This window comes from Eretmochelys imbricata, chromosome 9, assembly GCF_965152235.1.
Source record: "Eretmochelys imbricata isolate rEreImb1 chromosome 9, rEreImb1.hap1, whole genome shotgun sequence".
In the NCBI taxonomy this organism is placed as follows: Eukaryota; Metazoa; Chordata; order Testudines; family Cheloniidae; genus Eretmochelys; species Eretmochelys imbricata.
In genome coordinates this window covers 44,095,926-44,120,629 of record NC_135580.1, presented here as the reverse complement: position 1 = coordinate 44,120,629, position 24,704 = coordinate 44,095,926, and the positions used below count along the sequence as shown (strand labels likewise).

The window sequence follows — 24,704 nt, the reverse complement described above, 5'->3', positions numbered from 1 at the left end:
TTTATCCCCCTGGCTCTGCTTAAAATGGGAAGAATAAACTGTTTAACTTCATCGTGAGAAGTAGTTTGTCACATTAAATGTTACCATAATTTCATACTAAAAAGCTGTCTGTAATAATTAAGATTCAATTACATGAAACTCTCTTAGACACTGTTATATCAATATAAAAAACAGATTACATACTACTCGGTGGCTTCAAAACTCGCTAAAAACAACACAACAAATGTAATGCAACTCCAGGCATGCAACCAACTAAAATAATTATTAACCTACATTCAAATCTGCAAAAGTGATGTCTGCACTCCTCATAGCTAAACCTGACTCTCCATTCCATAGTTAAGTATTCAAGGACTCTAGAATTTTGGCTCCTGACTCTGACCAGAGTCTCTGGGGACGCATGGAGTCCAGTTTTATTTTTCCCTGAATGTATGATTTCTGCTCTAACACAGCTCCTTCCCACCTCACAATGAGCCAGAGTTCATCACCCATTGAATTAAATGTAGAGTAATGAATTGGAGATAATTAGAACAGTGGTTCTCAAAGCCAGTCCGCCACTTGTTTAGGGAAAGCCCCTCGTGGGCTGGACCAGTCTGTTTACCTGCCGCGTCCACAGGTTCGGCCGATCGCGACTCCCACTGGCCATAGTTCACTGCTCCAGGCCAATGGGGGCTGCGGGAAGGGCGGCCAGCATGTCCTTTGGCCCGTGCTGCTTCCCTCAGCCCCCATTGGCCTGGAACGGCTAACCGTGGCCAGTGGGAGCTGCGATCGGCCAAACCGGTGGACGCGGCAGGTAAACAGACTGGTCCGGCCCGCCAGGGGCTTTCTCTGAACAAGGGGCGAACCAGCTTTGAGAACCACTGAATTAGAAGACAGAAACAAATACACATTAGAAGAATTTAGTAACTGAGAACAGAGTAAGTAAGTTGTTTGGATACCTGAAATCAATGAGTAATGATAAAACAAAAAAATATAGCCCAACAACATGCCCATAAAAATCTGTTCAACAAATGTCAGAGAGTTTACTCAGGTTGAATAGTATGGAATTCTATTCCACAAGTAAATAGCCCCATTGACTCTATTCATAATAAGTAAGGCTGGGAGAATCTGGCCCGAAGCAATGTTATTGTTTGTTTTTTTTTACTACAGCATGACCTAGAGGCCGCAAAGGAGATCATGGTCCCACTGTGCAAGGGACTATATATTCATATAGTAAGAGACAGACCCTGCCCCAAAGAGCTTATAATGCAAATACACAAACACAAAGAAAGTTTTATTACCCCCCACTGACAGATGGGGAACTGAGGCATAGAGAAATTAAGCAATTCACATCAGAAATCTGTGCAAGAGCAGAAAATTGAACTCCGATCTTGAGTCCCAGCCAGACTTGCCTTAACCACAAGACCATTTCTTTGTTGTCATGATGTGCCATATTTCAGACATATTAGAAAAAGGAAACCGAGAAAAAGATTTTATTTTAAATTTTGCTAACTAAAAATGCTGTATACCAACGACAGAATGGACTTTCTTCCAACTCCCAAAAGACTTTCATTAGGGATGTGGTTTTATCTATCAATGCCCAGATTTTGCCAGTGTTTCTCTTAATCTGAACTTTATTCTAACATATTAAGTGGGGTTTTTTTTTGAAGGGTTTCTGCATTTCATTTATGACATTTTACCAGTCACCATAATCTGCAAATTAACAAATGGATTTTTTTTTTGGGGGGGGGGGGGGGAGAAGAGACTGTTTCTGGCACTTTTTTTTTTTTTAAATAGTATTGTACATACAAACTACATGAGCAAGGTAATTCCAGAAGTCTATTCCCCTCTTTGGCACAAGGAAAGTGAATGCTCAGTAACGTAACATGATGAAAATCTACTAGTGATGGCATGATAATACAGGGTATCACTTATACTGGATATACATACACCAGTAAAATTGCAGATATATTTAGGAATTTCAGCCCTAAGTGCTGCCATTTAACGTATCACTAACAGGAAAAAATATTTAATTTATGACTGACAGGAGATTGCTTCACTGCAATATAAAGTGCAATGTTACTTATAAAGACAACTCAAACCCCCAGACAGCTGACCCAGAATACTGCAGCAAACAATACTGCACATTAAACACAGTGACTCGCTCTCTCTTTTTTGGTTTAATACTAAAATGTGCCCCAAGTCTGAAAGTATTCACTCTATTAAATAAGAGCAAACTCTCACTATAGTCTTTGCTCATTTACATTTGCTAGCACCTATGCAGATTTAATTTAAAATTTACTTTAACCCTGAAAAAAGTGCTATATTTGTTTGTAGGTTTGTATTTTCCAGGAAAACCCAAAAGCAGCAAAATCAGTAGAGTCAGAAATGCAGTGATCTCCATAGCAAAATTATTTTTGCATCATGGAAACATCTGAGGCTTTAAATGGTTCTGTGGCCGAAAAGGGTAGTAAGTACGGATAGAGGAAAAACAAGATGTCCTCTAAACTATTACCCAAACTGTGATATCTGGTTATACAGCAGGCTGAACGTGGTTCTGGTTTGTATGTAATTGCTCACCTTCATCTTGAAGCAGGGCTAATTACTACAAAACTCTTTTCTTGAAGAGACAATAGGTACCAAATTCAAGCCTTGAATACTTTTCACACAGACAGGAGAACAATAAAATTGCACTGTTAACAGCCAGCTCAGGAGTGGGCGATCACCCCAGTACAGCTGTCATGAGTGTGATTAATCCCAGCAACAGAAGGTGTATACAGGGAAGAAGGCCAACACTAAACCATGTGGGCCAAATCCCTCTCCCTCATTCTGGAACTTCTCTGGGATTATGAGCTCTGCAGAGTCTAGGGTACAAAAACTGGACCTCATAATTACCCTCCCTGCCATGGCTTTAAGGTCATGTGCCTATGTACTGCTCAGGGGCTGCATCTAGCCTATAGTCAATAAAGACTTTACCTACTATTTTGGGATTATTTTATACAGTAGAAATGTGAAGCCCAAGGCAGCTATATTCACCATCCATTTTGGGAGCAAAACTACTATTGATACCAACGGGAATTTAAAACAAAACAAAACAAAAAAAATCAGAGTATGGGCTTCATTAGCGATACACATGTAGTATAATAATCTTTAAAAAACAACTTTATAATCAGCTCTTAGAAAATCATGCCTGTATGTGCACAGGAGAGTACAAGTCACTGTAAAGCATAAATTGGGCTATCAAAAAGCTATTTTGGGCAGTCCACTCCTATTATAATCCATAACAGATCACATATTTAAATTGATTTCCCTGAAAAATAAGTAATTTACAGTACCATATTACTACTTCCAACTCGATAAATCTGGAATCATTTAGGCCACCTACTAAAATTCTGTAGCTTAATATCAGTATGACCTGCACTACCAATTTGTTCAGCCTGGATTTGTATATTTAACAAGCAACAATCATGCATCATCATGTAATACAAATTAACAGTACCCAAATTAATTAAATTAGTTAGCATTCCAGCATCCAAACTCCTTCTGTGCTTAATTGCTGCCAGCATGTAGCAGAGATTTACAAACAGATCTGCTTTTAGTCATCATCTGGTCACTAATTATTAATATTATTATTATTATAATTAAAGAACACTGAAACTGTTTGTTACATGATCAAATAAACTTGCATGCCACAGCCTGGATCTAAGTGCAACTGCTGTAAAAATCTTAATGCAAAGTACAAAGAGAGAACAAAAGAACCCAGGAAGATGTTTTGCACGATAGAGCAGACACGCACCTGTACAGATCAGCTGCAAAGATGGACAGGGTGATTATGCAAGGAGCCTTCCCCACTCCTTGCACGGGCTCCACCCACATCCCCATACTCTATAGCAGTAGTACCCAAACTTTTTCTGTCACCCCCTCCCTTCCCAGTAATGGAATCTGTCCGCACTCCCACTCCATTACTGCACAGTTGGCTCAGCAGTGGAGCTTGGGCTGAAGGCAGAGCTGGGGATGTGGGAGGAGCTGGAGATAGAGGCAGAGCTGGCCTGGGGCCGGAGCAGGGCAGTGGCTAGGGCTTGAGTGGGGCTAGGTGGCACTCCCTCCCTGCCCCCCATGGGGGCTGGCCCAGGCCCCATTGTACGCCACCCTGAACGTTCCTCCGTGCCCCCATTCCCCCAGTGGGGCATGCCCCACAGTTTGGGGACCACTGCTCTATAGGCTCCCATCGTGCAAAGACTTATGCGTGTGCTTAACTCTAATATTAACTTCAATGAGACTTAAAGTCAAGCATTTAGGACGTCACTAAACCTCTGTTGCTGGTAGCAGCTCGAGCCAAAGGCTAACGGAAGAACGTACGCCAAGACCCACTCCCACACTCTGCTGCAGTTGCCAGTAGAGCTGAACCAGCACCAGTGGGCAGAGCTCCCACCCCAGCATGGGCTAGGCCCCAATAAAATTCTGGATGAGTTGGGGAAGTCCACCCATTACAGTGCAGCCCCTCCTCAAACTCCCAGTGGATGTCTTAAAGCCACAATATGGCCATATAGATCCAATTCAATAAAGATACTCTGTTCCCACAATGTGGAAGCCTATGTGAGACCTCCCAGAAATGAAGAGAGTTTTAGCAGGGATTATTTGGAATTCTGCAGCGAAGCCAAACAGATGTTTATAAACTGGGATATAGTTATACAACCGTTTTAAACTCATACAGCTGGGTAAAGCCAAGCAACTGCGTCAGAAAGAGAGCAACACTTTGAGATGCCTAGATGGAAGGCGCAATAGAAGAACAAAGTGCTCTACAATCCAATAAATTAAGCTCCACAATCCTCCCACTTCCCATGAGATAATTAAGAAAAAACATCCCCATTTAACATTTACAAATGGGGAAACTGAGTCACAGAGGGGCAAGAAGTGAAGTGAAGTGAAGTGACTGGCATGCATTTCTGTGAAAACTGGGGCCTCAGGGCTGGGAACAGAACCCAGATCTCCTTCCTCCCACTCCTATCCAAGTAACCACAAGACCTTCCTTCTGCAATTTAACTCATTTATTGAGACAGGTGGAGCTAGAGAAATGCTGACGCAGTTAATATCCTTTCAAACCCCCATTTATGCCAATACAACCCCAGAGACTTTACTGGAGTGGCACAAGTTAAACTGAGGGCAAGTTTCTTTTTTTTAAATATTGTCAACACTCAGGCATCTCAGAAGAGACTAAAGCACGAGTTCCTTTCAGTTTTTATACTAACTGTACAGTTAAGCTTAATCGCCGAACACTCCCTCTATTGTACTTTTCTCCCATCCAGAAACAGACTGAAAGATGACAGTAATAGCTTTTCTGTTTTTTATCTTGTCCCCTCCCCCACACCCGTCAGAAAACAAGAAGCTTGTGCAAAATAAAGACCTAGGAGATATTTTGAAAGAATTATATAGTATAGTTTTACAATGCTATAAAATACCATTTTTGCAAGTCAAAACTACTTGTCATACAGTATCTGCATTTTAATCATATAAAGTACTGAACGTTGCATAAGTGCTATCATGTTGCTCATTGAAACCATACTAAATATTTTTTTTTATAAAGTGCTTTAGTAGAATGCATGGTAGTTTAAAAAAATAGTTTGTTCACATTACCCAACTCTTATAAACTCCTAAACTGGCAATTATGTACTTCTGATTTAGACTGCATTGTATATGAAAGGACCCAAAAAAATTAGTTTTATAATGTCAATACAGTCCACACAATTGTGATTAATGTATTTTCTTTTTTTTAAAAAAAGAAAGCCACACACACCCAGAACCAGTGTTTTTTGGACAACCATCGCACAGCACACACTGCATATTCAAATCACAAGGAAACAAGGGAGTTTTTTATGACTGCAAGATTGGAACTAAAATGGAAACTGGGCAGCCATCACTGACCCAACTTGCAGTTATGTCATGTACAGACAAGCATTTAAAGTGTCTACATTCTAAAGCTTCATTATTTTTCACAGAACTCAAACTGTCAATGGAGGTAATCTGATCCCCTGGGAATCAAATGTTACTTAAAGGCATAGTTACAACTGTCAAGGGCACAACATATTCTGAGTAGCTGGATGTTGGTGTGTAGAGACAGAGGAGAAAGGAGTTGGATGTCAGATTTAAAAAAGAAATCTTTGCTTTAATCAGAGTTGGGGGGGGGGGGGGAGTTAAGTACCAGAGAAGAGACCCTAACATGACAGTAAACAAGCAGCTGCTCTTGCGAACACTAAATGACCAAACATAGTGTTGACCATCATGAGTGATCATCTCAACTGATTTAACTGGAACTAGTCACAGTACTAGGAACTATCTAGGTAAGGTATTTCTATGGCCCCCGTTACCACAGTAACCTCACAATCTTTCAATTTGTTTATCCTCACAACACCTGGGAGAGGTAGGTAAGTGCTATTATCCTCATAGGACAGAGGCATAGATGGAGGCATAGATGAGCAGATTTTTGAAAGGTATGCAGGTGCCTAAAAATGCAGAGACTAACAGACTTGTCCCAGGTCAGGGAACTGCACCTGGGTCTCCTAAATCCCAGGTTAACATCCTACCCACCGGACCATCCTTCCCCTCTCATTACTACACCCAATAGTAACTGTCTGCAGGAATGGCCTCCAAGATGGACCTCCATCAGGGCTGAAAGTGATGGGCATGATTCTCATCTTACTTACTCCAGAGAGGCTCCACTGAAAGCATGGAGATACACCACCATATAAATCATTCTAACAGACAGAGCTGATGCCTCTAAAGACAGCATCCCTCCTTCATCCAGGATTTCAGTACAGGACAGCAGAAAGCAATTTAAAAAGTATGGTTCTGTGTTCAAAAAGCAAGAGGTGTTTTGGTGCTTAAAGGTAAGCTTATAGCTCAGAGTGTTTTAGCCTAAGCAAAGGAACAAATGGGGTGGGCGCTTCTTAAGGGAAACCCTGTAGGGTGGAACAGATGGTGACATAACCATGCCTGGGAATGTAGTTTTTTAAAAAGTAGGATTGTCGTCAAGCCTTAGGAAAAAAAATTCACCCTAACCACATTAACCTGAACTTCGGAAATTAATTTGCTAATGTACAGGATATCCTTGCTTGCTTTTCTTAAGGACTACCATGCAACAATATAATTTTCTGAAAGGATTCAGTCCATGCACAAAGTTTAGGAGAGTCAATATCATACAACCATCTCCTAACTTTAAGTGTCATCCTACAGGAATTAACGTTCAGTTAAATTCAGTTCTTCCTAAGGAGAACGGAAACCTTACCAGGGAGAAATTCTTTCATATCTATCCCAAGAATAGTGAATTTTGTGAAATTTGCTAAATACGTATTGCAATGCAACAGATTCAAGAAATACTGAGGGTATTTCATGTCTAATCCAAAACAGAAGTAAACCAAGATGTTACAAGCAAGCAAATGCACACCACATGGAATGGCAGGTAGCTAGCACAAGAGATACCCTGCCATTGCTCTGCTGAGCAGGTGCAATTCATGTACACACCATCTTGTAAGCTAGATACACCCTTATTCCAGGAAGCCCTGCCCTGTTTAATCATCATGGTGTATACAGTTACCAGTGCCTAACAGTGCCCCAGGACAGAATGTCCTCTTGCTACCTGCATCATATATAATATTACTTGCTTGCCCGATATTTGCTTTTTCTACCCCTTCTTTCTACTTGCATTTGCATGTTTCAGGACAAGATTTATAACTCTGAATATACTAAAGCAGCTACGCTGGAAAGAATAAGAAAAAGCCTATCAATAATAGTGCTATCTAAAATAAAGGAGCCAGGCTAGAAAATGGCAAATAGAGGCTGGGATTCAAAGCAGCCTAAGGAACTACAGTACCTACATGCCGTCGAATTTCAATGGAATTTGGGACTCCTTTACATTTGGAAATTTAGGCTGGGAATTTCAATGACAGTTAAATCTTAGCTAGCTCCCCACTACCAGTGACCATCCCCTCTCCCAGGGTGCAGTTTCATAAACTCACGTGAGAGCTCTGAAGCAAGCTACAAGAATTCTGAGAAAGTTGTCAGTTCAATGACTGACACACAGGAGTGTTGTCAAGAGACAGCACTTTCTCCCCTGGCCCCAGTCAGATTACATTAGAACCCGGTCACGTGGCAGGCTCAGTATTACTACTCTGACCTTAAGGTCTTTTGGGGCAGGGACAACACAAGTAATAATCCACTGACTCCAACAGCAACTGCGAGTTAGATTGGGTCCCCATACCCATCAGAAAAAGGTTCACAGTCACTACTAGTGAGCAGATTTTTCAAGCCCTCTATTTTTAATAATTAATGTTTTGAAGTAATGTCTGCGTCTGAACTCAATATTTTCCTAGCAAAGTCAGCAACCTATTTTTAAAAGTACAAGCACAACTAGTCATTTAACTTAGCTGCAGGAACGAGTCTATACGGTCCTCTGAATGCAACTGGTAAAACAGAACCACCTGCTTCACTCCTGCCAAACCTAACAGCTCCATCATCTAAAAGCTGCCCCTCTCTGATCTTATCAAACATATCTGCAGGTCATGAGATTTCACGGATATTAGACTCTCTAGACAAAAACAGGAGAACTGAACAGTCATGTGGCAAGACCAGAGGGGAGAGAAACAAGGAGGAGAGGCTATGGATTTTCAGACAAAAGGAATTCAAGCTATACATGCATTCAGATTTTCTTGGGGGGGGAGGGGGAGAATCAGACTTTAATCGTGTTTTGCTTCTCCAACAAAAGGAGTTGTTGAAATATTTTTGTCAGACGCAGCTGATAAAGATAATTATGTGGTGAGAACTTAGTCATCCATCTCACACTGAAAGAAAGGCAAATCCTTTAAAAGAAACATTTTAATATACAACCTTCTAGATTTTAAATATGAGCGAGGCAGGCACTAGGGGCCTGATTTTTAAATGTATTTTGGAATTGCTCTGTTCAGCATTGCAACTCCTAACTGTGTCTATGTCTATACAGCAGCTGGGAGGTATAATTCGCAGTTCAGGTAGATATACTCGTGGTAGCTTTGCTTGAGCTAAAAATACCAGCGTGGCCATGGCAGCATTTATGGTGGGCTGGTCAACTAAGTATTGTACCCAGGGAATCAGGTTGGAGAGTATTTGGGTGGGTAGCCCATGCTGCCGCCGCCCCACTGCTATGTTTAGGGTGCTAGTTCAAGTCTACCTGAGCTGAATACCACACCTCCCAGCTGCTACCTAGACATACCTTCAGAGGCCTAGGTCTCATTTTCAAAAGGGTCTTAGCCACTTACAGCCCACTGATTTCAATGGGAGTTAGGTCCCTGAATATCTTTGAATATCTGGGTCTTAAGAGTCTAAATCTCATTTTCAAAAGGAGCCTAAGTTAGTTACCTGAGCACAGCAACACCTAAATACCTTTCAAAATTTGGGCCTCAGTCCAGTAGGGTACACCATCTTTGCTTAAACCTATGGGACCTAGGTGTCTAATTAGCAGGGCCCTACCTAATTCATGGTCCATTTTGGTCAATTTCACAGTCCTAGGATTTTGAAAATTATGATTTTCATGATTTCAGCTATTTAAATCTGAAATTTCACAGTGTTGTAATTGTAGGGGTCCTGACCAAAAAAGGAGTTGGGGGTGGGGTCACAAAGTTATAGTAGGGGGGGCTGCAGTACTGCTACCCTTACTTCTGTGCTGCTACTGGTGGCAGCACGGCCTTCAGAGCTGGGCAGCTGGAGAGCGTTAGCTGCTGGCCAGGAGCCCAACTCTGAAAGTAGAGCTGCTGCCAGCAGCAGGGCAGAAATAACGATGGCATGGTACAGTATTGCCACCGTTACTTCTGCCCTGCTGCTAGCTGGATGCTGCCTTCAGAACTGGGCACCTGGCCAACAGCTGCTGCTCTCTGGACGCCCAGCTTTGAAGGCAGTGCAAAAGTAAGAGTGACAATACCTTGATCCCCTCTAAAATGACCTTGTGACCCCCCTGCAACTCCCTCTTGGGTCAGGACCCCCAATTTGAAAAACGCCGGTCTCCCCCGTGAAATCGGTAGAGTATAGGATAAAAGCGCACAAAAGACCAGATTTCATGGGCCATGATGTGTTTTTCATGGCCACGAATTTGGCAGGGCTCTACTAATTAGCCACCAGAGGGAGTTTGTTCTGTTAAGTTCTCAGTACAATATGTACACACACATACTTACTTACGGAAGAAAACAATCACCAAGCAGAAAATATGTAAACATATCAATCTTTTAAAAAGGACTTTGGCATGAAAAGGATCAAATTCAACCAAAACCTGTTCCAATATTCATACCAAGATCATTGCCAAATTTAGTAAAAACAGGACACAATTTAGTGTGTATTGCTTCTTCAGAAGTACTACCACCAAGTGTGCAGGACCAGGAGAATTTTTATATCTTTCAGCTAATCTCATTTCTTCGTAACAAGCCCACCAGTACTGTAACATAATTAGCTGGTATGGTTACAACACAAAGATGATATAATAAATTCTGCTACCACTACTGGTAGATAATGGAGATTCACCTTTAAATCAAGTGGCAGAGACCTGCAGTTTGAGAACAGAAAATCCCACATTCTATTCTTTATATCTCATCTGTAGTTTTACCAGTTATTGTGCCTGTAGCTTTATCACCGCAGGTCTCTAGAAAAACTCAAAGAATAAAATTCCTATATTTGTCATTAACACAGTAACATCCTGAAATCCCCATCAAATTAGGTCCTGCAAAGAAAGTAAAAGAACAGTACTGCTCAATTCTTAATTTAGCTAACATCCCTACAATGCCTCTCATACATACACTTGACAATGTCACTCTCACAAAGAGCGTAATGTAGTCACAGGAATAGTTTGTGGGAGGCTAGAAGATTTGAGAGATGAAAGCAAGTGGTTCTGACTCAGACAAACTAAGCACACAGTAATGCACAGGGTTAAGTGATACTTACACGGGTGAGTAGCAGAATTGCCTTGAAAAGTGGGTACCCACGCTAGCTCAAAACGCACAGAAAATAAATTCTGCAGTTTGCTCACCGTTTGCCCGTGATACTCCCATCTCATACAACCTCTGTCTCAGCATGAGAGGGAACCAAGTTTTGAGAAGCGATGTCTTGGGGTAAATGAATTCAAACATATTGCCCTCTCACAGCAGCCACATTTAAACACATAACCCTGCTCAAGAATCTGTGTAAAGGGCCCCAACTCAACTCAGAGCACCCCAGGCAATGGACTAGTGATGAGGGGGGTGGATATTTCACAACATTTTGTGGTCTTTATGGGGTTTAAAAGGACAATAAGTCTTCAGGCAATGAGTCCTGCACTGGGAATACACTCCAAATGGCAGGAAACCTGTGCCCATCCAGTTACCAACTGAGTAGATGTGGGCCTGGCGAACGTTGCCAACTGCACCACGTGCAAGGGGGGAGGGAGTATCTCCCCTTAGTTTAGAAATCATCCCTAAAGCATATATTTATATGGGAATCAGGGGGTCAGGTTGGGATGCGGAGATTACTGATACGGGTAGATTTTTTTTTTTTAAATGTTTGGGAGTTTTGCCATTGACTTCAAAGCCATAAGATTTAACACCTTGTCTTTTTCTAAAGCACATTTAATAATAGTACCTGACATATTTAGAGTGCTTACACGTGTTCAATGCATTGTACAAACATTAATGTAAAGTTAGAAACCCACCCTGCACATTTCATGAGAAAGCCAGGGGGGCTGGACTCTTTCCTTAATCAGATCTGTATATGTTGATGAGCTAACAACAACAGCATAGTCACCTCTCTAGCTGCTTTGTACTCTCATAAGCAGGAACTACCATCAGCTGAGCCAAGGAGTTTCATATTAGTCATAATCCTCTTAAATAATTAAAAATTGCAGATTAAAACATCTGAAGTGTGCTAAAACCAACATAAATGCAGCTAACTCATTCTGAGTCAGAGCCTGCATGACTGGTACACCCTCAACTTCTTCTGAAATCAAGAGGCATTTGGGGGTGCATGGGCCCTTTAACGATACCAGACTCCTGAGCCAACCCTAACAATCCAGGAGCAAGGTGGCCACTCGTAGTTCTCTCTTGGCAGCCAAAGCCATGGGGCAATAAAGCAAGTTCCTCCTTTGCTAAAGAGGAAGACTATGGGAGGAGGAAAACCAGTTAGGAGCTTCTTGGAGAGGAAGAGGATAAAGTATAGTTAGTTGCCGCCAAAGAGTGAAGAACTGGTGGCCCTTAGGGCGATCCTTGCACATCTGACAAGCCACAAGATTGGCAGTGGGAAACCGCTCTCACAGGAACTCCAGTAAAAGCAGAGCCAGGTTGCTCATTACTAAACTACCCCAATCAGCACTTCTTACTAAACTAAAATTGCTCCTAGTGTTTGTTGTTGTGTAGACATTTACAGAAGAAACTGGAATCTTGAGCTGATCAGATTTCTGTCATACAGATTACAGTGGGTAACTGAAACAGGTTTCACTGTATTTAAGTGACCACTCAAAGGGACAACAAAATTTGCTGGCTTAACATAAGTGATTTGCTTATAAAGGTGGAGCTGTATTCTACCCAGTACCTTTGGGAATGCTATAAAAAGTGGTCTCTTAAAACAAAATGTTATCTATTATGGTTTCTTGCTTAGTTATCACTGAAAATCTATTTAAAAAAAACTTTAATCTGAAATAATCTAAACAATTAGTACATCCTATATATAGGATAGTCAAACCAGAAGCATACACAGTATATACTCTGTGCCCAATCAAAATTGCCATGTGCATTTTCAGTCAAATACATTCATTTTTTAATCTTTATTATATTGATATTAAGAGAATACAGACGAAAGTTTCTAAATTCTAAATTCTTAGAAGTTTGAAGTACATATGACAGTCGCCAACAATGAACACAAAGGGTTCTCATTTTGAAGTACACAATTGGCTGTGCTATCAGAAGAACGTTCACATGTGAAGACAGCATTCCCCCATATTTTCTCTGTTCATTCCACCAGTTTTTACAACAATAGTTAACTGTACAGTTTCACTGTTTACAATACTATATTGTCAAAGGTAAACAGTTTGATACTATATTTTCAATCATTATTGCTTAAGATTGCAAACATGAATGCTGGTAACCATTTAGAAATAATAAATGTGGTTCCTAGAAATCTGTCTTTACTGATCTCAACATTTCTAGGCACAAGAAGTTTTATACACAGTGAACCGGAGAACACAAGATATTTATATCTTATGCAATTCATTTCACACAATTCTAAAATATGATCAACACTGAAGCCTGTACTACCATCATTTCATTTAGGGTTTCATCCACTCCCATGTACTCTCTCTCTCATGACAATACTTCTTAAATGTTTACTCCCTTGAAGACTTTATAAACTGCATGACATATTTAAACTCTCCCTTACAGATAATTTGTAATCAAGTGAAAAGAGTCTTTTTTGCTTCGCTGGATTCATTGCCCTCCCTTAAAAAAAAAAAAATAGCCCTCTACTGAAATTCTCCACTATTTCACACTCAGAAACCTCCCATTTTACTTTAAAATCCACCTTTCAACACAGAAAAAGTTCACATTTGTATGGCATTTGTATGGATAAAAGTTCAGTCTTCTCCATTTGTATGTCTTATGATGATGATGTTCCCCATACAACGACACTATTGAAGTATATTCATCATAAGAAATTCTGCAGCTTAGAAATGAACTACAAACTGCAGTCTTGCTGAGATGTCCCTGCAGGTTGGCTCTAGCACATAATGCTTGCACATCTTATGCTTTGTCTAAACAGGAAGCACCCACAAGTGAGCAAGAAAGCTCTCAGATAGGGGTCACAAGTCTGTGAATCAGAACCTAGGCAAAGCTTTAAAAATAAATAAACAAAAATAAATGCAAGTCTCAGCAGATATTTTCCCCCAGGGTTTTCAAAAACCTAACCAGGCTCTTAAATATTGTTTATGTTTCAGAGATTTTCTGAGAAGAAAACTCTGTATTTGCCAAAAAACAGAAAAACAGAACCCCCCCATTTAGTTTGTATTCCAAATACAGTATTAAGGAAGCAGGAATAAACTCTGATGTAGGTGGCTGGGGTTACTGCCCTGTTTCAAACACCTGACAAAGGTCATTTTACTTACACTTCAATATTTAACCGACAAATGCTTTTTAAGCTGTTTTTCATCCAAAAGAAGATTAGAAAAAAAATCAATTCTTCTCTCTTGTAACCTTGGGACACTTTCTAGCTTTGAAATCAAACCCATGGGATTTTGACTATCCTGAGTTCTGACCCAAATCCCCTAGATCACTGCAACGGTACAATAATGAAAGGAAAAAAAAGGGACCGCAATCACCTGATTTCTCCCAGCCTTTTGACATTAAACAGGTTTGTACCACAGAGAATCAAGTAAAACCTTGTATATCAGGAGACTTTACAATTGCTAAGAAGGGTTAGGTGTGGCACATCCTGCTCCTGAAGAAATCTAAAGTCTGACTTTTCACCACTTCCCGACTTTTAACTAACTCCCTTTAAAAAAAAACAAAAAAAACCCCAAAGCTACAAAAAATCTTTTTTCTCCTCACCCCAACACTGCAGAACAGACTACCTGCCTATGCAATAAACACCAATTTAATTGCACTGGTCATCTGGAAAGGAGAGAGGAAATCACACCATTATTTGGATGAATCACTGTTGAATTGGTGGGTTCATTCTTCATTTACTAGAAATCTAATGGGAAGAGACGGGGACGCCCTGGAGTGTTGTACAGAAGGGTGAAGAGATCCCCTTTATTTTGGGGAAACCCTGCCAATACCTCAGGAGCTGGTGCCCAGAACCCCCAGTTTGCACACTTCTGCAAAGCACCATCCTGCCTGAGTCCCACCTTCCAGCCAGCCACGGACCGTGACAAAGCGGAGTCTCTTTGTACAGGGAGCTAGGAGGCTGAGTGCTGGAGAGGCGAGGAAGCTGGGCTCCTAGCAGAGGTTGCCCTCTACGGGAGAGCCTTTGCAGAGCGCTGCCTTGTGTTACGGGGGAAGGGTCTGGGGGTGAAGAGAGGCTCACCTGAGATCTCCGCCTGGGGTACCCCGTGCAGGCTGAATCCTTTGGTCGCATAAAACTGCCGGACCTCGGTGCAGCTCTTCGCTTTGCTGCCACTGTCACCCCGAGCCGAGGAGGAGGCGACACACAGAAGCCAAAATCCCCACGGGAAGAAATGCATCCTCCTTCTCTGCCGAGCCCCCCGAACCTGCAGCGCAAAGGACAATCCCAAGGTCCCGCTGACCGCGGGCTGCAAAGCGGGCTCTCTCCCTCCGCCCGGCGCTCGCTCGCTGTTTGCAGGCACGGTGCACGGAATGGGGGGGAGCTCAGTCCCACCTTCCCCCTAGCATCCCTGCCTCCCCGCCCCACTAGAAAACAACACTCAGGGGAAATCAGATGGCAAGGGGGCGGGGGGTAAAAAAAGTCCCCAACCTACAGGCAAAAATCACTGGGACCTAGGCAGAGCAATGCAAGATCTCAGGCTGCGGAGAGAGCCTGTGACTTCCAAGCGCTATTGCAAGAAGGGGGGGGAGAAGAAGAACGGGGGGGAAATCCTGGCTCTTCTGGGGCTGACTTCCCAGGGATGGTGCAGCTGCCGCCACTCAGAACGCAGGAGCTCCTGGGGGATGGAACCCGGCCCCGATCCCAGCAGAGGCAGATCCCACTTGTGTGTAAACGCTCTGGTTAGTGCGGAGGGCACATCTCCCCCAAGCTCCGGCAGGGCGCTGCTGTGGGGGACGGTTGCGATGCAAACGGATTACAGCCCGGAATGGGCAAAGTTTGAGGCCGGGCGCTAAGGGAGAGCGTGGAAGCGGCTGGGGCGGGGAGGCGGCGCGGCTCTCCTCGGGAGCAGCAGTAGCAGGAGCGCGGGGCGAGCGCGCGTGTCCCCGGCAGGAGCAGTGAGCCCGGCCGGCGGCAGCGGCGCACCACCTGCAAAGAGGGCGAGGGCGGGGAGGCTCCGCTGCAAGGCAGGGCTTTCCCCCACCGGACGTGGCATCATGCAGCCCCTGCGCCAATCAAGGGCGGGGAGCTGCCCTCCTCCTGCCTTGCCCCCAGGCTCCTCCCACGCCGACCCGGGGGGTTGCTCCGTTAAACTCTGCGCCGCCTGCTCCCCGCGTGGTGACAGCAGCTGCCGCCGACACCTGCTAATTTTCAATAGTCAGGGCAGCCAGCGCCCCGACACCGTTCCGCAGCCCCTGCGCCTTGGGCTCCCTTCAACGCCGGGCATCTCCTTCGGCCACAGGCCGGCGTAAGCCCAGCGTGCGCTCGGGGCCGTCTGGCCGGTTCCGCGGGCAGGAGCCCTCTGCACAGTAAAAGCAAAGCCCGGCATGCAACCTGCCATACCTGGCGGAGCATGCTGCCTGTGCTCCATTATAGGGCCAGCGTCCTTCTGCAAACTACAGCACAAAGCCTTGGGTGCTGGAGAGTCACTGGTGCAGGCTGAGTGCTAGGCTTTGCCCTGTATTTTTCAGAAGACCCAACCCTGCTATGCAATAACCAGAATTGCAGTAACTTTAAAGCATCTTTAGGAAAGATGGTCATGGAGCAAACGTAAGGGGACTGTTGCCCCCTTACTAACATTCAGTGGGGGTATTTTGGTTGCTAGCTCCTAGTACTAAAAAGGGAAGGGTCTATGGGAAATCAGGACCCTGAGACTGACAGTCCCCAGGAACAATGGGGAGAGGCCAATGCTTCAGGTCAGCCTGAATGACAGGGCGGGCAGGCTAATCAGGGAGTCAGGAGGCCAGGGTGGTCCCCTCCTCTGTGTGAGCTGGATTTGCCTGGATCAGACAGAGTGTGGCTGAGCTAAGGAGAAAGCAGGGGCCCAAGCTGAGCTGGGGAGCAGAGCTGTGCCAGATCCAGAGGGGCCAGAAAAGCAGCCCAGAGAGAGCAGACCCTGTCCTGGGAGCAGAGCTGCAGCCCCAAAACCAGAGGCACAGCCCAGAGAGCAGACTTGCCCTGGGAGCAGAGCTGCAGCAACCAGAGCCCGAGGGGCCAAAGAAGCAGCCCAGGGAGCTGGAGGCAGAGCAGCAGAGAGAGCGTGGTGGAGCTGGGGCTGGAGCAGTCCAGAGCTGGGTGTGGTGAGCAGCTGGGAAGACTGAGGGGGACCCTGGGCAGCAGGCCCAGCACAGGGAGATGCCTCAGCCAAGAGGCTCTTCAGGCCAGGCTTGGATCGTAACCCCGACAGGGTGGGGGTGACACTGGGAAAAAGGGTCCTACCACTTAGAGTCTGAGAGTGTGTGGCCACCACCAGAGCCAGTGTCCAACCCACAGCATCCCTGCAGCACAACCAGGGCCTGAGAAGAAGGCCTGGGACTTACAAGGAACAGACTGTGAACTGCCCAGACATTCCAGAGACACCATTTGTGATGTTCCCTGCCACAGAGCGGGGTGATGTGTTTCTTTTAACCTTTCTCATTATTCCTTATTCTTTTTAAAATTAATTGTTGATTAAATAACTTGCATTTGCTTTAAATTGTACGTAATGGTCAGTGGGTCAGAGAAGTGCTCAGTGCAGAGAGAGTACCCCGGAGTGAGGACACCCTAGCCGCTGTCCTAGGTGACCACAGCAGGGTTGGGGGTTGAGCCCCCCATGAATCCTGGGCCCAGCCTTGTTGGGGTTACGAGGACTCTGCCAGACAAGAGAGTGGAAGGGGAGTTCTCAAGGTCAGGGAGGCCACTGGGTAAAGAAAGTGGGAGCGAGGACTAGGATCCTTTCACTAGCCCACTTCACCGGGGTAGTGCAGAAGCCAGGAAAGTTCCCCACAGTAGCGGGACTATTCCCCCGCTTACACAAGGAACATCTATTGTTTCAGTATCACTTAAACCAGTGGTTTTTAAACTTTTTTTCTGGCAACCCAGTTGAAGAAAATTGATGCCCATGACCCAGCGGAGCTGGGGATGAGGGGTTTGGCATGTGGAAGGGGCTCAGGGTTGGGGTGAGGGCTGCAGGCTGGGGCTGGGAATGAGGAGTTCACAGTGTGGGAGGGGGCTCAGGGCTGGGGCAGGGGGTTGGGGTGGGGGGGGGTCAGGGCTCTGGGCTGGGGGATGAGGAATTGGGTGCAGAAAGGGGCTCTGGCTGAGGGGGCGGAACTCAGGGCTGGGGCAGGGGGTTACCTCAGGCGGCTCCTGGTCAGCGGCACAGCAGGGGTGCTAAGGCAGGATTCCTGCCTGTCCTGGCACCGTGGACTACACTGCGCCCTCAAAGCGGCCAGCAGCATGTCCAGCTCCCAGACAGAGGCACGCAAGCATCCCCACACAGCTCTTCCCCCCCACCCCCCCCAACCCCCACCCCGAGCTCTTACTGGCCAGTTCCCGGCCAATGAAAGTATGGGGCCAGTACTCGGGGTGGGGGCTGTGTGCGGAGCCCCGTGGACCCCCTGCCCACCTAGGAGCAGGACCTGCTGCTGGCCACTTCCAGGGCCCGGTGTCAGGCAACACCGCTGATGGGACTTTTAACGTCCTAGTCGGCAGTGCTGACGAGAGCTGCCATGACCCAGTGCCTTACATTCTGTGACCCAGTACTGGGTCACAGCCCACAGTTTGAAAACCACTGACCGAAACCCAGAGCTTTGGCAGCTGATTAACAGAGGAGTTTCTGCATAAATTAATCTCAGCTTCTTGATCACACTCTCAAGCTGCTGGAATAACACTGACACTGACTGAGCACATAGAATTCCTCCAGTCCTGGTCCCTGCAGAGTGATTTTCTTGTAAGATCAGATATCTAAGGGATACTCATGGGGGGGGGGGGAGCATTTATAAAGAAGGTATTCAAAGATGGGCCCACAAATGCAAAGACACAAGCTGTCACTGTCAAGCCTGAATCCCCACTCTGTCACTTCGAGTGCAGAAGGTAGGGGCCCGCAAGGATTCTAAAAATTAATACTGGCCACTCCAGGCTTGTATTAAACTCCCAAAGTTATAGCTTTTCTCTGACCTTGGCTTGGTAAATGCTGCCACCACCCAAATGCCAAAAAAAAAAAAACAACCTGGAAGGAGCCCTTGGGCATTTCTCCCTGTGGGGTACCCTCAAGCCCTTTCATCCCCACCCCTCCGGGGAAGAGCTGAAAAAGAAAACAAAGGAAATTAGCTGTTACCACCAGCTAATCAAACAGCATATGCACAAACCTCTTAGGACACCAAAAATCCTGTTCTTAAGAAAGGTAAATTTTATTAAAAACAAAAAGGAAGAAAATACATTTGAAACAGGCTTTTGCTAGATTTTAAAAAAACAGTTCCAAAAATTAAGTATCCAAAATAGCTTTCTTGGGGTTCATCTTAAAGGTTACAAGCAAACAAAAGCATCTGGGGTTAGCACAGAGGAGATCCACAAGCCAAAATAAAGAAATAAACCTGACTGCATTTATCTAAACATTCCCTATCCAAATTATTCCTTCTAGGTATGGAAGATAATTTTTCGTACCTGGTTCAAACCTTAAACAGCATTCCTGCTTATAGCATTGCTGCTCCATGTTCCTGCATCCCAGAGAGAACAACAGAACAAAAGGAAAGTTTCTTTCTCAATTTTAAAAAGTTCTAGCCTTCTCATTGGCTTTTTTGATCAGGTGCCCACTTTTTTTTTTCCTTTACCTGGGGGACTTTTTAACCCTTTACAGGTAAAGCAAGTAGAGAACAGCTACCAGGAGGGATTTTACAGCTAACTGGCTGTCTGGGTGTCCATCAAAGGGAGCTACCTCCACTTCATTATCACATGGGCCCACAAATGCAAAGACACATGCTATCACAAGGTTAGAATATGTATAATTTTTATCAGATTGCAAGTTATGTTGTTGCCCTGACAAATCTGTATTTGAAAAGTTGAGTGTGAAAAATGGAGCCAGTTTTATTCTATTCATTCATATATCACACATCAGAATAAAATTTGCGTTAGTAAGGTTATTATTCATTTGTAGAATGGTGGCAGTTAGAGGTGCCAACTGAGTTCAGGACCCAGCGGTGCTACATGCTGTACAAGCACAAAGGCAGAAATATTCCCTGCCCCACTGGTTTGAGACAAGACAGACAAAGGAGGTTAATATTAATCTCACTTTACAAATAGGAAATTGAGAGATCTAGTTGTGTTGCCCAGCATCATGCTGTCAATCTGAGGCAGAGCCAGGGGTTGAACCAGGCCTACCTGAGTCTCAGTGCACATAGGGTATGTCTACACTGTGATAAAAGACCTGTGGCACCAAGTCTTAGAGCCTGGGTCAACTGCCTCAGGCTCACAGTGTGCTAGGGCTGTCACAAAAAGACAGGTCATGCCTCCTCATTGTTGAGACCTGGTTAGCTCCTTCACAGTAGACAGTAGCAGGTATGTCTATACTGCAATAGAAGACCCACAGCTGGCCTGTGTCAGCTGACTCAGGCTCATGAGGCTCAGACTGTGGGGCTATATGTTTTCAGTGTGTCACTCAAGCTGACCAAAGGGCAGCTCCAGCACAAGCCCAGACATCTACACTGCAGTTTGATAGCCCCGCAGTCTGAGCCCTGTGAGCCTGAGTCAGCTGACCCAGCTCAGCTGCCGGTTTCCTACAGCAGTGTGGATGTACCTGTAGATGTCCACTGGGAGGTAGCTAACTTGGGCTCAACAATGAAGAGACATAACCCATCTCCTTGTGATATTTTGACATCCAGTGAGGTACTGGGAGTTAACAGCCCTCTTGTTAAACAAGAAGGGTGCGGGGACGCAGGGCATTTTCAGGCAGAGGGTCTCAACTTTGGAATTTGCTTCCTGAAGCCTGAAGTTGGTGAGCTTTACTTCCCAATGAAACACTTATCTATCAGACAGATACTCTGGGCACTGCCAAACATCCATCAGATGGGACCAATTTATAATCTCTGCTGAGATGAACAGGATATAAACTAGTGACTAACAGGTGAAAGGCTCAATAGCTCATTAGCAACATCCAGTCCCCGTAAATGCTAGTGTGTTACACCTTTGCAAATGAGGCTAGCTTTTTGACCTTTCTGGAGCTTTACAGACACAGTTTTCCATTCTGTAAACCCAGGAAAATCTCCCACTCATGGTCTCAAACACAGTCTGTCACACCCTGTTTCTAAAGGGACAGCTTCTATTAACCACAATATAAACACTAAAAATGCAATAGTAAAACACATTAACATAACATGTATATTTAATTCTAAATATATTTTGCAGTATAGAATCAACAGTTACTCCATCATTCTTACACTAACTTTTTGCATCAGCAGGTTTTGAACTCAACACCATCAGATCTACAACACAGACTTTAATTCAGCTATAGGAGTAACTAGTGAGAAGTAAAGCGGAAAGCCATTGGTTTGAGGGAACTTTAACTTTTGATTGGTTTCAGAGTAACAGCCGTGTTAGTCTGTATTCGCAAAAAGAAAAGGAGTACTTGTGGCACCTTAGAGACTAACCAATTTATTTGAGCATGAGCTTTCGTGAAAGCTCATGCTCAAATAAATTGGTTAGTCTCTAAGGTGCCACAAGTACTCCTTTTCTTTTAACTTTTGATTGTAATTTTGGACATCAGTATTATTCTTGGTTTCCCATCCTGACTCTGGGAGCAGGTAGAGGTCTAGTAGTTACAGACAACTGAGACAAAGATAACAAAGCCTGTAGCAGGGGACAAAATCATTGTCACTCATGAGAAAAAGGTAAGTGACTGCAACTTGCACTCTGTTTATTCAGATTCCACTCTGCTATTTCCTGGGTAAAAGATCAGCGTACAAAAGTCCAATGCTGACTGCCTTGTGATTAAAGCACTAGATTGGTCAAAGGAGATACTAGTTTAATTACCGGCTCTGTCACAGGCTTCCTGTGTCACCCTGGTCAGGTCACTTACTCTCTGTGACATAATTACCCATCTGTAAAATGGGGATGATACTTACTTATCTCTCCATGCTGTTGTGAGAATATATTAATACATACATAAATGATTGTGAAGTGCTCAGACACTATGGTGATGTGGGCCAAATAAATAGACAGATGCATTTTTGACTCTAATCCCTTCAAGGCAAGAGCCATCTAACTTTACATACTGTACAACTTTGAGAAAACAAATGTAAATGCATAACAATGATAAGGAATTGTATATGTCTTTATTGGTAAAGTTTGCATTTGCACCAAGACTTTGGGATAGGCACATTTTAAGCAATTTGAAAACATACTTTAATGTATCTTACAAAATATACAGGAAATTAATTTCTTCCCTGTGCATATCTGAGGGTCAGATTCACTTTGTGAACACTGATTTTTTTCAACATTTTGAATTAAACAAAGTAGATAGGGTCAGTTAGTTAATGTGAAAAAGAAAAACAGCAGATCCCCTATTTGTAGATTCCAGAAACCTGCGGTCATTTAAGGAAAATAGTGATTTAGCAGGGCCGGTAGGAATAGAACCAGATGAGCAAGGAAAAAGACTAGAGTAAAACATATGATGTATAGATAGAATGCAGAGAAAGGAACACAGAGTGCCAACAACTTAGGCAAAGAGAGAGAGAAAATCCATCCTGCCACAGATACCCTCCTGTCAGTCACAGACCAAGTGCTGCCTCCAGAAAAGCAAATTCTGGCATGGAGGTGTGGTACAGGTGTTCAGGTGGCAGGTGTGATATAGAAAGGCCAATTCACCTGGCACAAGGTAAGAATTAAAAAATGGGAAAAACAGTTGGAAAGAGAGTAGGGTTTATATCTCATTGGCATTCAGTGGTGCAGAATCAGGCCCCAGATATAAGAAAATAAATACTTTCTTACTTCTGGTAAAGAAAAAAGGAGGCAGTGGGCCTCACAGATGGAATATGCAGCACAATAGAACATAAGATACACAATGTAACATTGAGTGCAAAGAGAGCAGTATATATGTCTGCAATTCTGGTCTCCCATGTCTAGGAGAGATGAAGTCAAACTGGGACAGGTGCACAGAAGGGCTACTAGGATGATCGGAGGAATGGAAAACCTACCTTATGAGATGAGACTCAAAGAGCTTGGCTTCTTTAGCCTAACCAAAAGAAGACTGAGGAGAGATATGATTGCTCTCTATAAATACATCAGAGGGATAAATACTAGGGAGGGAGAGGAGTTATTTAAGTGCCAATGTGGACCCAAGAACAAATGGATATAAACTGGCCATCAAGAAGTTTAGGCTTGAAATTAGATCGTTTCTAACCATCAGGGGATTGAAGTTCTGGAATAGCATTCCAAGGGAAGCAGTGGGGGCAAAAAACATAAGTGACTTCAGGACTGAGCTTGATAAGTTTATGGGGAGAGGATGGTATGATGAGGCTGCCTATAATGGCATGTAGCTAATCTACAACTGGCACAGCAAATATCTCCAGCAGCAGGTGGTGGGACCCTAGAGCGGGAGGGCTCTGGATTACTACAGAGAATTCTTTGCCAGATGTCCAGCTGGTGGGTCTTGCCCACATGCTCAGAATCTAACTGATCGCCATATTTGGGGCCAGGAAGCACTTTTCCCCCAGATCAGATTGGCAGAGACACTGTGGTTTTTTTCACTTTCCTCTGCAGCATGGGGCACAGGTTACTTGCAGGTTTAAACTAAAGTAGATGGTGGATTCTCTGTAACTTGAAGTCTTTAAATCATGATTTGAGGACTTCAGTAACTCAGCTGGAGGTTACAGGTCTATTACAGGAGTGGGTGGGTGAGGTTCTGAGGCATGCAATGTGCAGGAGGTCAGACTAGATGAATATGATGGTCCCTTCTAGCCTTAAAGTCTATGAGTCTGTAGCAGGATGCAGATTACTATTTTACTATTTCCAATAGACTACCTCCCTTTAAATGCAATGTTAAATCCCATTGTCAGTGGTTGTATTCTGCAGACTGAGACTGTGAAAAAATGTAAGATTCCAGGTAGAAAAATCCTGGATCACACCATTCAATGGTAATCCCGCTCTACCCTTGGAAAACAATCACCCAATTTACCAACATTGACTATAGCCAGCACTAGGCATAAGCAGACTAAGCAATTGCTTAGGGACCCTAGCAGTTCAAGGGGCCCCCTATTCACTTTTTATTATCATTATTATTAATAATATTGGCGGGGGGCAAAATATTACTGCTTAGGGCCCCCAATGGACGAGCACCGCCTCTGACATTGACATAAGAAAGGAATACATCACTGTAAAGACCAAAGTGACTCCATCCTGTGTTATCCTACTGTTACTACATATGAATCAGATTTCCCACTAAAAAGAAAAATTTGAAGGCAAAAAAAAAAATGCTGTAAAGTCACTGAAGAAACTGCTATTAATTGAGGGCACTGCAGGACATTTATTTCATCCTGTTATCAATATGTCTTTCTCTAAAGTTCCCCCTGAAAAAGAGTACTCCAGTGGTCTAAAATATAGACATAACATAGGAATGGTCATGTGCTTTAAGAGCAGTGCTTAACTTGATGGTATACAATAGCCTGAGACTAGCACAGATGTTCATAGGCTACAGGTGCTTGATTTCAGCATGCCATTACTACGGAGATTAGTTCGCTCAAATGCTACAAAAATGCAATCAGACCACTCCCACTTTTTATCACTCAGAAATACAATGTACCAGAGACCAATACTTTTGGAAAGAGATTTGTGAAATAACCGAACAGGATATCCCCAATTCTTCTCTTGTTGGATCTCATGCTTTATCCTCCTGGCACTGGTGTGGACAATGACACTGCAGCACTTAGCAAGAAATGTATTCT

At 44.0% G+C, this 24,704-nt stretch overlaps 1 protein-coding gene across 1 annotated transcript in view; it reads right to left on the bottom strand.

Moving 5' to 3' along the window:
- Positions 1-15,190, bottom strand: part of GPC1 (glypican 1) — a 340,201-nt gene extending 325,011 nt beyond the window's left edge. Inside the window, exon 1 of the mRNA XM_077826859.1 lies at positions 15,034-15,190. Within this exon, the coding sequence (XP_077682985.1) occupies positions 15,034-15,190 (157 nt within the window). The remainder of the gene's footprint in view (positions 1-15,033) is intronic.
- Between the last annotated feature and the right edge of the window lie 9,514 nt (positions 15,191-24,704).